This window comes from Tyto alba, unplaced genomic scaffold (assembly GCF_018691265.1).
Source record: "Tyto alba isolate M040663 unplaced genomic scaffold, T.alba_DEE_v4.0 Super-Scaffold_28, whole genome shotgun sequence".
NCBI lineage: Eukaryota > Metazoa > Chordata > Aves > Strigiformes > Tytonidae > Tyto > Tyto alba.
In genome coordinates, this window is record NW_024881302.1 from 1,889,334 (window position 1) to 1,903,225 (window position 13,892).

The following is a 13,892-nucleotide window of genomic DNA, read 5'->3' on the forward strand; positions in this document are numbered from 1 at the left end:
TCTTCCAGCAGAGGATAAGGTCACTCAGCAACCTGCGAGGGGGGATGGGTATGGATGGAGAACAGTGAATCCAACTGACCGGACAGTTACTGCTGCACGAAGTCAGCAAAGTATTTTTTCACCCCGACCCCCCCCAAATGCAGCAGATACAGCCTTTTAAAACAGAAAAGGGCAGTGCTACCTTGCCCTCAAGTCTCCCAATCAGCTAGTATGAGAAAATGCTCGAGTGTACAGGCTCAGGCCCCGTCCCCCCTACACCCTCACTTTCCCCATACCTGTTTAGCTTTATCCAGATAATTATGGTAGGATATTAATGCCGTCAGTACTGGGACTACAGCCAGATGCAAATCAGTGCGAGAAAAACCTTCTGGGGTACCATGGAGCCTGTCGGTAGTCTTTTTGTCTGTGAGCTGACACATCACACAGTAAGTTAGAGCACCTCACACTAGAAATGCTCTCTAAAAGGCAGTAGACAGGCACTGCCCATAGCTCCCTTTTCACATTATATGTACATACATAGAGAAAGAACACTCATTATTACCTACTTCTGTACCTAAAACAACCCTCACAAAAAGGGAAGGTGAGTGAGGATTGACAACTAGCATGCTAAAGTATCAGAGTGAAGAAAAAAAAACAACAAAAAACTCAACCCCCCCCTCCCCAAATCTGCTCTCAAGAAGACTAAGGATCTGATGATTACACATCAGTAGGGTGCATGGTATTACCATGTAGCTCAGTGCAGAGGCCAGGAGGTCTATGTTACAAGGAGAGGTTAAAAATAGCACTTTATAGCGGAGGGATTCAGGTAATTTGTTGAGGACCAACTTCAACACCTTCCAGTCTGTCTCCTGGAGAGAAAGAAAAAGTTATGGTGGAAGACTTCTGTATTATTTCAGTTCAGTTTGAAATTAAGACCAATCAAATTTCAGACAACATGCCATTTCCTAGGCAGATGCATGTCTTGTCACAGTAGCTCCATAAAAAGAAGCGGCATTTAGCTGTCACAAGTTATGTCCTGTCTGTCATCCAGCTCTAGGTGCAATATTGGCACCGCAAACTGGAAGACAACTTGCATCCAGATCTGACTGAGCTCAAAAAGACAGAGCCAGAATCTAATTCTCCTAACCACTAGCACAAATTAACTTCCAGACCAAGACAACCCCTCAGCGCATAACTATATCCAACACAGCACTAATGAACAATTTATATTCACCGTTTATTAACAATGGAAACATTTAGCAATCCTCAAAATACTTCAAAAACTTGCAGGAGGACAGTTTCTTTTAGTTTCAAATGCCCTTACAGAAACACGACGACTTATTCGATCTTGGTTTAACAAACGTATTTTTTGCCCTTGTCTGCAAAAAAGCAGAGCAAAATGAAAGCTTTGCTTAGTTTCTGAAGAGCTGAACCGGTGCTCCCACTGGTGGTCGTGAAGCTGCACAATTACACACAGATTCTGCCCAAGGAGGAGCATTTACGTATTGCTTTTCAGACATTATTTAGATACTCTGGGATAGAATTCTCTAGCCAGCTGGTTTGAGTTGGCATATTTCACGTGAAGATGACACCTGTCATTACGAGTGGACGTACTTGCTTCAAACACTGCAGGAGGACGCCGAAGACCATGGAGTATGGCAGATGCCCTATACGAACGGTGGCGTTCTGGGAAGGCACACTGGGACTTCCTGAAGGCGGAGAGAGCGTACCAGTGGGCTTTTTCTCAGAAGCCCTCTTCTCTGCTTCTCTACAACACGGAAAGGGAGAAAAATACATGTAATGTAAAATCCAGATCAGAACAGGCTATTCATGGAACTTACAGTGCTGCCCTATTTGGTAGCCAGTTTAACGACCCAACAACAATGTAAATTGCATTTTAAATTAAAAAACACAGGATTTCCCAGTAGACAGACAGCAAGGAGTCAGTTTGGTCAGGTTAAGGATCTTTCTATCCAGGCCCGCAGCAAATTTAGAAAGGTATCTTCTGAGATATGTTACACAAGGAACTTCAGACCGAGCTATAAAACTAAAAATAGCCAGATTTGTAGAAATCATTGAATCAAGTCTCAATGTGAAAACTGGTTTCAGGCAGGAAAATGAAAACATTTTTGTGAAGTTTTGTGAGCCGGAACAGAAATTTCATGTCTGAGATTGAGAGCTCTGTAGGTAAGTGATTTGTAAGAACAATTCACTAATGAGTTATTAGATGAGACAATCCTAGGCTGTAACTTGTCAAGCAGCTGATTCATCGGGATTTGGAAGATTTACAAAAACTGCAGACTGCTACTGAAGGACCCCTAAGCCTGTGCAAAAATACCAAATAGTTTGGAAAAAAGCCTTTCCTTAATGCAATGAGAGACCTACACAAAATCACAGAGACAGTAAGGGCTGAACCTCACGGCTCCATCCTTGTTGGAAAGGCCGAGACGATGGAGGGAGTCAGCTCGAAGCATCAGCAGGAAATCAAATACCTGTAACAGAGAAAGACACTGGAATCACCCAAAACCCAAGTCAGTGGAATACTCTCCCACCTCCCCACGTGATACTTTTGCAAGTACAAAGGGATTTTTAATAGATGCTGTGGCTAGTTCGGTTGGAGGCATCACTTCTGGTGTTACAGTACCTATGCATACTCCTATTACCTAAGAAACATTTAATTCTACTTCTGGCAAGCTCCAGAGCACACATTCCCCCCACCTGCCACCCCAGAATTCTGAAAACAGCACACAGCTCTCGACCTGAAAGCACAGGTTACTGCTCATACCTGCAATCTGATGCTGCTAGCAACAGCAAGGCTGTACGCATATATATAATGGCGTTGGACGTGGTGAATCAGCATCTCGTACACCCGCATCGCGTGGCTGGAGGGTAAGCTGTAGAGTTTTGTCTACAGAGGAACAGAAATACAGATCAAGAGGCAGACTGCCTCTTGTTATTCAGAAGTGTGTATCTGCACTGAGAATTCAAGGAAAACGGAGCAAAAGCTTGCTCCTGAAAGCAAGATGAACAGATGGCTCTGGACAGAACTTCTGCAAAGACTCCAGAGAAGGTCTGCCTGGCTCCAGGAGGGCACTGGCTGGAACAACCAGCTCTTCCCAACTGCGTAACCGTATCTCGGGACACGCCACCCAAACACACAGATCTATTCAAGGTTATGGACTACTCCCTTTCTGCTAGTTTATGAACACATCTGCCCTCCACACATGAAAATGTGCTCACATGCACTGTACAATGGAAATTAAGAAAATAAAACATTTCACAAACAGTTATACAGTACCCAAAAGCAAAAGGAATGGCCAAAACAAGTTAGAATAGTAGGTGGATAAAACAAAAGTGGGAATATTTAATAGCAGGAAAACGATTATCTAAAAAGCCAGCTGTGGCAGAAGACTATTCTGAAGAAGGCGTGTTTAATGCTCTGCATTGTTTACCTGAAGAATAATCAGGAGTCCAAGCACTGCTGTCTTGACATCCTCCAAAGAAGCTGAATACGATAGCAAGTCCCTTTCTTCCAGTTCAGAAGGAGATGAGAGAGAATGTGCAGCCACCTTTTAAAAAGAAAAGCAATACATGGTTTAAATCTGCAACACACCTTTTCTTTATTTCCATCCTGGAAGGTCAGGAAAGACTATGGCAAGTCATCCTTGCTGGAAATTCTGCAAGCCCTGTCAGGTAGGTTGGATGTGCATTGGTAGGGTTTCTAAAGCTCCCTTCCGCTCTGCACTTCAAATTTTCATCCTTCAAAACCCAGCAGTTTTACAATATCCTGCTGAGCCACGCAACTGGAGACAGTCACAGGGTTAGCCCCCTCAGTCACGGTAAGAGGATCTGACAAAAGATGTGGTGATGCTACTGACAATTGACCAAACTCTGCTCACCTTTTCTATGATATCAAGCAAGCTGTTAAAGTGATGTGTGTTGCAGCCTTCAGCCAGGTCTACTAGTAGCTGAGTGGCCAGTTTTCGGACTTGATGGTCTTTATCCTCTGGAATGTGAGCCAGCTGAGAGATTACAACCAAGTTTATCAGCTCTTCCTGCAAGAGGACAGACCTTAATAAGCCTTAACATTTTGCTGTCAGTTGTTAAATCAGCAAGTTAAAGAGACAAATAATTACAAACAAAAGAACACTGATATTCTGATATCAGGCTTGTTCCTCAACTAACTGTTTGGTTCCTTGATCTTTCCTCTTCCATACAATGAAGTATTTCTGTATGCCATCCCTCCTATTATTTATGACTTTTTGTTGAACTTGGATTCAATGCTTTGGTTTTCATCTGTCCTACAGACTCGATAGCCTTGGCTCAAATAGACTGTTGACAAGGGATTTCTAGGGCTTGGGTTTTTGTGAGAGAGAGGAAACATACAACACCATGTCTTCACAAATCTTGAAGGAATCCAAGAAGCATCTCTGCCCTTTCCTGTCCACTGACACTCTGGGTACATTCCAAGGAGCTGAAGACATCCCCAGAGCTCTCCCGTAACTCCTCCCTCAGACATCTTCCATCTTGGATTGCAATTAAACTGCAAGCACCTAGACAAGTCCATCTGCTCGCGTCAGATTATGTCCACACCTCATCTTTTTACAAAGCTTTTAAATCAACTCTGCACCTCTCACACTGACTTCCCTTTCTTCCAAAACAAAATGTATGTGGAATTAATGACCTTAAAACAGGGAAGCAAATACACAACCAGCTATGTCCTCAAAACACAGCAGCCCCCACTAAAATTTGCACATACCTGTATCCAACTAAGGACAATTAAGAGGCAGGTCCTCCTACAAGCATCCTAAAGAAACATGTCTATCGTGTGCAACAATCAGAGCACAGTTCTGTGCATTCCCCAGTGGCAGAGACAACCTGAAGCACACCATAAAACATGCCTCACCAAAGCCTTTCCCACCCACTTAAGATCTCACATGTGATCATCGGAAACAGATAAACACACACCTCATAGAACTGTCTGTTAATACTCAGGACAAAGGACAAGACATCCAGAACTTTAATACGAACAGCACTACGACTTTCGTTCCTAAAATGGGAAGAGCAAATTCAAGATGAATAAAATAAAGTTGCTGATATTTAGGGAAGGGGGGAGAGGAGAAAAGGAAAGTAAAACTAAAGTAAACTAAGAAACTTCTTATGAGTTAGAACAATAACTGTTAGAGATCAGTTGAGCCTTCAGTTAATGTCTCCACATATGAAATCAGATACAAGAACAGCTGGAAACTGGAATGCCAATTCAGCTTTTACTACTTCTGGAGATCTGTACCTGCAGTTTTGCCATTTCCAATCCAAACTAGGAAGCATATGTCAGAAGAACAAGTGCTCTGGTGAACAAATTTAAAACCAAACATATGGCACCAAGGAAGAGTTGCTCTATGGCAGCGTTTCACAGATGAGACTGAACTTTGTTATTGCTGTATGTTGATATTTTAGAGCACAAGGATACTTTTAGGAGTACCGATTCAAACCCAGGTAACTTTAATACTGGATAACCATATGCAATCCTGATGCTTAACAGGTAAGTCTTGTTTGGTGTCAGAACTACAAAGTCCTGTGGAGTAGAACACATAACTGCCTAAGCTAATTGGAATAGCACCACCCAAAGGAAATAAAGGGGAGGGAATTAAAAAAAAAAAAAAAAAAAAAAAGCAAGCATAAACAACTCAGTGGAAAGTTCTTCTTCTGTTAAACAAAATCCTTTCATGTACAGTGCCCTGGAACTACCATACGTCTTAGCAGTCATTTACTAACATTAGAACTTCAGAAAACAAAATTATCCAACATGAAAAGGTGTCAAGAAACATCTGAAAGTGCCCTGTGTTCACAAAGTTATGATTTCATACCTGAAGAATCTCTCCATTAACATCTGCAGGTTGTGAATCCAGCCATCTTTGGCAGGATGAATGGACTGAGCTCTGTATGTTATCAAGTTTAATACAGAAGATTCCTTTCACAGAAAGATCAAGAATTTTTTTTTTAGTGTATAAGCAAATACAATATATCCACTCCCCCAACCCCCACCATGAGAATAAGACTCATGTAGGTCCTTGCTGTGATTTTCTGACCACTTGCTATTTTAGGAATCCCAACTTTCAAATGTACTGAGTAACAAAACAGATGCAACTGGTAACAAAGGAAGACAACAGTAGTAAGTAAAGTCTTACTGGTCTCTGATCAGCACATCTTTCCACCAGCTCAAAAAATCTCTCCTCAGAGCCGTGGAATTCATTCTGGTCACAGAGTTCTTCTACTGTAGTCAAAAGATCATGTACAATGGACTTAAGTTCTTGGCTCTCCAGACTCTGAAACAGAGACAAAAACATTCCTAAAAAGACTTCTACCTTCCCAGAAAGCGCTAACCTTTAAATATAACCAGAAAACTCAGTTGAGAAGCACATTATTGAGAAGTGGGCTAAACCTTCATTCAGTTTCAAAGTTCACTAGAGTGTACAAACAGGAGATAAATTTGCAAAAGTATTTATGGCAAGGTCTTTGGATTGAAAGCACATGAAGACAGGCTCGACACTTACCTGCAGCTGTTGCAGCAATCGCTCCATGATGTCCAAAAGGATATCCCACGTTACAGCCTGCAGCTCCTTCCCATACTTCTTTATTAGACGTGTTATGGACAGAACTATCTCGTAAGACACAACTGCATTGGGACATGTCATGGCCTGGAATACAAAGCATTTCAGTCAGTTAATAATCAGAAAGCAGGGATCAGAAACCCTCTTAAATTCAAACGAAACACCCCTCACTAATCAGGATCTTAGCCTGGAGGTCTGAAATTAATATATTCAAGTCTATACACACAAAGGGCAAAGCAAAGAACCATTTCATAAAGTGCAGTTATGCACTCTTGCAAACAGCTGTAGATCAGATGACAAATACAGACCCATCTCACAGAGCAGACACATGAGGTTAAAGCTAGTAATTCCTGCTTGATGTGCTTGGATGAGAAAATTTTAAGAGAGTTCTGAGGCTGCTCCTGAAGACACCATCCCTCAACTTTTTGTACCACACACTGGAAAGAGTGAAAGTTTTTGCTTTTTTTAATTTTTTTTCATCTAAAATACCCACAATGTAGATATTTGACAAAAAGAATTTATGCTTCCCTTTTCTGACCAGTAAAAATATTCCCAGGAGGCCTCAGTTTTAAACTTAAATCCTCTGTTGTTTCACTGTTTGCCCACACTTCACACCATTGCCAACTGTTGTCTCTTGTCTTTGAGACATACAAAGATCTCTTTTGGGGTAGGGGACCACATTTCTGTTCTAAATTTGTACGGGTCCAGATGTATACCTGATTAAAAAGTTCTTCCAGCATCCCATCCTACCTTGAGAAATGAAGGCAGCACTGAAGTCGGGGAATTCTTAAGTGAATTGAGGCGATGAGCACCCCAAAGAGCCATCCCAACAAAGAATACAGCTCCTCTCAGCAGCGCTGCATCCGCCATGTAAGCTCTAAGAACAGATGGAAGGAAAGCCTTAGACCATGCTACAATTATTTTAACAGACAAGAGTCAATAGGAATATACACTGTCACAACAGGAATTCCCAGCTGTTACACATCAGAGCCTTGCACAGCAATTTACAAACATTAAAAGCAGAAAATCATTTAGTACAACTTCAAACACAGGAAAATTAAATTCAGAAAAGCCAGAAAATGAGCACTCCAGCAGCACAAATAGGAAGGGAATTAATTTCTGAGCACCAGAACCTTCAGCCTGTTCTTCTGAGGTCAGTGACTCCCTATCTCAACAGGACCTCTGATGAAAATCCCTTGGGGTTTGTTAGATACACCTTCTTTACCTGTCTTCCATGATCCTGCACATGTTGTAGATGGCACTGTGTCCCAAATGAGTTCCCAAAAGGTTGCGCATAAGCTGCAAATTTGAAGAGAACACTTAAATATCCAATTGTTAAAACACTCATTAGCCTACATATGCAGTTAGGTGGCCAATCGTGCCTGCTTATGGTAAGTAAATGCATCCAGCCATTTCCATGCCACAACAGAAGCCTGTCAGATCAGCTGGGAGGAAACCGTAGGTAAATGCCATGGACATGACAGGACTCAGACTAACAACATGCTGATTCCTTAATACCTGAAACAATTTTTAATTTATTCTTAAAACCAAACTGAAATTTATGGCAGATGTGTACAGGCACATCTGACACTTCATCTAGGAGGCCAAAACAGTGAACTCCGTATAAAAAACAAAACTACAAGAAAGTTTTGACCTTCCAGCACGGCTCGCAGAGCTCCTTCACATTGATGGTACGGCACAAAGTGATGATAAATACTGGGAGGTTCTCTGATGGCAGACAGTTATAGCAAACAACTGCATCTAGGACTTGCAAGGAAATCTTCGGGAAAGAGAAAGACAGAATGATTATACAGTATGAATACAGCAGGTCAAAGGCTAACCTGGCAGACCCAGGAAATCTTCTGGAAGTCAAAAGGGATGCAGATATGTTTGGGTTTCTGTGTTTTGTTTGGGTTTTTGGGTTGGTTTTTTGTGGTTTGGTTTTTGTTTTGGTTTTTTTTTTATGAAATCATTGCAAGATGGAAAGTAAACCATAAAAAGCACTATTGAAAAATGGATTCGCTTATCAAATTTATCAATGTTCTGTTTGGTTTAGACTAAAATGATTCGATGTGTACATGATTCAATGGCTTACAAATACTTCGTGACATTGTATTAGTTCTCTTGTAAGGTAAGAATAAACTCAGAGAGTCTGATGATCTGATTTTGTTTGTAAGAGTTACAGTTTCAAAGAATTTCAAAAGAACTCTAAAGCACTAAGAGAGACTCAAGCTACTGACCTCTATGTCCACAGATGACGAAGTCTGAATGCACAAGAGGCATATCTTGCTGTTGGGAAAGAACATCTAATTATAATGGTTTGCTTAATATGATTGTAGGCAAATTATAAAGAGCCAAAACAGACAAGTAACTTGGCATGTTATTTTACTCATCATTCCCCTTATTGTGGCATTGTTGATAACACTCCTAGAGACACTGAACACTACAACCTCATTCATAAAGTTAACTTAAAGTTGCACTTAAATTTGCAACTCATTATACCTACATTAATACAATAGCAGAGATCCTTTGTGAGACTAAGCAATGTAATCAGGTCCACCACATGAAATGGGGAAAGCACATGCAGTTAAACTAAAGCAGGTCTGAACACTGTAAGAACTGCAAATCAAATATTTGTCAAAAATGTAAGGTATGACCTGGAATAAAACAGATCTGGATCAGATGAAAAAGATTCTACTGATCTGTATATTGATCTGCAACATTTGCCTGTAATTTACAAAGAATAAGCATGTAGGAGTTAAAAAAAAAAAAAAAAAAGAAACTTACTGGACCATGTCAGCTACATAGTCTTCCAGGTAGCAGCTATTGAATTTCACCAGGTTCACTAAAACCAGAAGAAACTCGGAAGACAAACCAACATCCATCCACTGCAGTACAAAGTCAGCTAAAGGAGGAAAACAAATTGTTACAATATGCTTTCTAAATAGAAGTGTTTTCATTACATTTTCTCGTATCACTGAATGCCTGTCCCTTGACTTATTCCCAACAAACAGAAGAGGGGTAGAGACAATACTCACCCAACTCTTCTTCTAAGTAGGTGATGTATCGTCCATTCTCTGTTAGAGCCTTGAACACTTCAAGCCGTTCATGCAAGTCTTCATTGGAGGGATAGTCCTTAATAACCTTAAAAAAATGTGCTCTGAGGATGCCCAATCGCTCACCCTTTAAAAAAAAAAAAAAAAAGAAAAAAAGAGGAGGGGAGGGGATGGGAATAGCAATGTCACTAACAAAAACACACTTAAGGCCTGCATCTTCTCAAGGTCTAGAACAGTAATCTTCACGCTTGCAATTATTTTCTTTTCCTATGGGCTATGAAAGCCTCCTTAAAATAGCTCCAACCTCTACTGGCTACTGACAATGGCTCAGGTCTTCTCAGTCTGCTCTATCAGCACTCACGGATGGAGGCATTTTGTCCAGCAACACACAGACAGCATCCAACGCACAAAGTAATCCGTGGAAGCTGCAACTGACAGCACTGCCAGCAAAGCATTTGAAAAAAAACAAGCCAACAAACCAGAATCAATGGCTATTCTTTTCATGAGCATCTACACCCCTACTTTTTCAGAATACTGAAAACTAGAACTTTGCTCTGATATAGTCTTAGGTTTGTATAGCATATTGTGAAATCTGAAGAATTTATAGTATGCCTAACTTGGCCAGGCTGGAAAAGTATCTCATACAGAACTTCTTGCACAGTTGACATACTGAAACATCAAAACCAGCTGCAGACTAGGACTAATAGGTCTGGGCAAAGACCACATAAAATCTGCTGTACTATGTTGAACTTAACCCAAAGTATTTCTTCTTTGTCAAGAGCATCAAGGTTGGCCCAAAACAGCATAGTTTTCTATGACTTGTGTGAAAAGTTTTGCTATGAGGTCAAACCAAGACTTAAATTAAAATGCTTCTTCTTCCCACCTACTAGGCACAACCGAAATAAGAAACCTGGAAAGCTGTAGAAAAGAGCCACCCAATATTTTTCACATTCATACTCTGCACAAACCCCAGTTTAAGCGCAGTGTTTCTTCTACAGTTTGTTTGTTTTCACCTGTCCTTGAACAATTGACTTCAGCAGATGAAGAACAGCATGTCTGGCTTCAACGGGGCGCTCTGGCTGGAGCATATCAGCTACCACTTTCCATATTGCTTCCACTGCATGCTGAAAACAAACAGGGGACAGGCAGTAGTAGGAACGTCAAGCTGCTTCTGGGACCTTTATCCAGTAGGTCAGTCATTAATTATGGTAAGTTAACGAACAAGATCTCCAGGGATTTCATGTCTGGAGTTCTCTTTTCTTAGGGACACTCTCGCCTGCCTGGTTATAAGCTCAGATGAACCACATGAGACACCAAATCCCATCCTACGTGACAACTTGCACCCCAGTAACTGACGTTCTTCATTCACACGCTTACTTCAGTGTGAACATTTGTGCAGAAACCTTCACCCACATACAAGATGAGTTTAAACCCAATTTGAGGCTGCTTATTAACAAGACAGAAGGAGTTAGCAAATCCCTCTCCTACAGGATTAACGTCATCTCCCCCGTGAACCATCCGTTCAGCCTTGAATATTCACAGCATCCTCCTTTGATTCAGTTCAGGAAGCCCATCAGCTATGTCCTTTCTGTTCCACAGTTGGCAGGCTGGACAAGACTAATTTCTTTGGCATGTGAGCCATCCTTTTACAGGTTGGACAGCACAACACAGCTTCTGGGATGATCAATTTTAAAAAGCAGCCTAAACTACAGGAGCTTCTTATGATAGGTTAAAAGCTGCTGCTTAAATTTTCATCCTTCCAATATTCACCAAAGACTGAAACTTACCTCTTCAATTTTTTTTGTTTTTGCCACTTCACAAATTTGACTGATCGCTCGTATCCTATTACTTAATCCACATTCTATGCTCAGTTCCTGGAAAGAAATGCAGAAATAAGCTAACAGTTTACATTACTAGAAACACTTATCCATTTCTCAAAGGGGATCATGAACCACTGAAAAATAAACTACACATTTGTCCAAAATGATCTAACCATTAGTCATCACTGGAGCTTTTCAGTAATTTCGCCAAAAACTTTTTTCCATTAGCAAATGATCTGTCAAAACTAGAACTTTCACAGAACTGGAGTCAAGCAGCTTTTCACCTCCAGAACAGAACATCACATTTTCTTCAGAAAAGTTAATAACTCGCTGGCTGTGGCGCTCGCCCTGTTCACGGAAGAAGGGCAGCGAAAGGAGGGACGTTAAACCCGATTCTCCAGCCCTCCAGCAGGTAAGAGCTTGGCTGCTCCAGCAGACAGGGAGGGGTTCTGGGCTCTTTCTCCCTTTTATGTGTTTTCCTCCCTTTGTGCCAACGATTTCGCTTACAGACTCGCTGTACCAATTACTGGAATCAACTTTATTTATTTATTTATTTAATTTCACAAACCCATAAGGTTTTCATAAAATAGGAACTGTTTACAGCTTGTGCTAACTGCCACCACATAAACTTCATCAAGCTGAGACTGTAAAAAAAGAGCAATGTATTTTGAGGAAACTCCCTGTAACCCAACAGAAGACACCACCATCCTATCAAATACCTCAAAAGTATTCAAACACTGAATAACTAAAATGCTGTAACTTCAAAGTAGGTGAGTTTTACATCTATTTCACTAGAGAATGAATTGAGAGGTAAGGTAGAAATGCATGATCGGAAAGGGAATCAAAGTCAAAACAGAAAGGAGAACAAGCAAGCCTTCCTGATCCTCTCAGCTCAGGTAATCCAGGCACTATCCCCACCTTTACTACGGTCAGTTCTCACACCTTGAGTATTTCTGCAGTGATGATAAACTCTGTTTGCTTGCCCTCCGATGACTTTGAACTTCCCCGGGATGTTCCCAGCCCCAGGAGATTCCTGAACTTCTCCTTCAGTCCAGAATCCTTGCTCTGAGGCTTTGCCATTGCTGACGAACGAGCAGCGCCGAGCCCCTGCAAATACAAAACAGCGTTTCTTTTAAGGGAGGCCCAAGGGGAATCTTTAAGCAGGAAAAAAAAAAAAGCACCAGCCATCACAATGTGGCTTTTCCAAACAGCTCTGGTGTCTCAAGCCGTTTCCAACAAGTGAGTAGCCCAACGTTGAGGACAACAGTGAGGAGCCTGCACATACAAGGAGCCTGTGCTGCTCCTGCCTTCAGCACCCGCATACTGCAGCTACCTGAGGAATGAGGAGCTCGGGGTTCCCATTTTCTAGGAGCTCCAAATGCCCAGCACCACCGTAGCCCGCACAGAGCAACCACCGTTTTAAAACCGCTGAGCTGATTTTTTGAAGTGCAAAGACACAGACACACGCAGTTTTTGGCGGGTGCGAGCTGAAATATCCGTTCCCCGTGCAAAAGCAACGGACAAGCACACCCCACTGCAAAGATGCCGAACGTAGCTAGAAGACTTACGAATCTCAGCGTTCGAACATCCAAACGCTGCTACGGTGAGGAAAAAGAGGGGGAGCGAGAACAAGCACGTGCGTTACAGCAACGGCACATCGACAGCGGCGGCGCGCACAAACTGTCTGCCCAGCCAGCGCCAACCCGCTGCCCCTCGGGGACCCCCCGCTCCCTGCCTGCTGGCACCCTGCCCCAGCACCCTGCCCTCAGCACACGTGCCCACACCAACCCAGCAGTCCCACTCCCCGCCCCCAGCTATGCCCCATGCCCCCCAACGGATACCCCACAGCCGTCCCCACACCCTGGGGAACGCGCCACAGCAATTCCTTGTGCTCCCTGGGGACGTTCCACAGGCCCTGTGCCAGCAGCTTGGGGGACAGAGCCAGGACCCCCAGCCCAGGGGACAAAGCCAGGACCCTCGGCCCGAGGGACAAAGCCAGGACCCCCAGCCCAGGGGACAAAGCCAGGACCCCCAGCCCAGGGGACAAAGCCAGGACCCTCGGCCCGAGGGACAAAGCCAGGACCCCCGGCCCGAGGGACAAAGCCAGGACCCCCGGCCCAGAGGACAAAGCCAGGACCCTCGGCCCAGAGGACAAAGCCAGGACCCCCAGCCCAGGGGACAAAGCCAGGACCCCCAGCCCAGGGGACAAAGCCAGGACCCCCAGCCCAGGGGACAAAGCCAGGACCCCCGGCCCAGGGGACAAAGCCAGGACCCCCGGCCCGAGGGACAAAGCCAGGACCCCCAGCCCAGGGGACAAAGCCAGGACCCCCAGCCCAGGGGACAAAGCCAGGACCCTCGGCCCGAGGGACAAAGCCAGGACCCCCGGCCCGAGGGACAAAGCCAGGACCCCCGGCCCAGAGGACAAA

At 43.2% G+C, this 13,892-nt stretch overlaps 1 protein-coding gene across 8 annotated transcripts in view; it reads right to left on the bottom strand.

Moving 5' to 3' along the window:
- The window catches only part of TSC2 (TSC complex subunit 2), a 33,339-nt gene extending 20,766 nt beyond the window's left edge, over positions 1-12,573 (bottom strand). For 7 of the 8 annotated variants that reach the window (XM_033005663.2, XM_042798298.1, XM_033005662.2 and 4 more), the window contains exons 1-20: positions 12,409-12,573; positions 11,434-11,520; positions 10,660-10,770; positions 9,629-9,773; positions 9,378-9,495; positions 8,831-8,879; positions 8,245-8,370; positions 7,816-7,889; positions 7,341-7,467; positions 6,534-6,677; positions 6,168-6,305; positions 5,847-5,950; positions 4,948-5,029; positions 3,879-4,034; positions 3,432-3,548; positions 2,765-2,887; positions 2,365-2,471; positions 1,594-1,747; positions 726-848; positions 276-410 (exon numbers count right to left, since the gene is read on the bottom strand). In XM_033005663.2, the coding sequence (XP_032861554.2) occupies positions 276-410; positions 726-848; positions 1,594-1,747; positions 2,365-2,471; positions 2,765-2,887; positions 3,432-3,548; positions 3,879-4,034; positions 4,948-5,029; positions 5,847-5,950; positions 6,168-6,305; positions 6,534-6,677; positions 7,341-7,467; positions 7,816-7,889; positions 8,245-8,370; positions 8,831-8,879; positions 9,378-9,495; positions 9,629-9,773; positions 10,660-10,770; positions 11,434-11,520; positions 12,409-12,546 (2,358 nt within the window). In that variant the 5' untranslated portion in view covers positions 12,547-12,573. Of the gene's footprint in view, positions 1-275; positions 411-725; positions 849-1,593; positions 1,748-2,364; positions 2,472-2,764; positions 2,888-3,431; positions 3,549-3,878; positions 4,035-4,947; positions 5,030-5,846; positions 5,951-6,167; positions 6,306-6,533; positions 6,678-7,340; positions 7,468-7,815; positions 7,890-8,244; positions 8,371-8,830; positions 8,880-9,377; positions 9,496-9,628; positions 9,774-10,659; positions 10,771-11,433; positions 11,521-12,384 lie in introns of all 8 variants that reach the window. The other variant, XM_042798299.1, reaches the window with a different exon arrangement.
- Between the last annotated feature and the right edge of the window lie 1,319 nt (positions 12,574-13,892).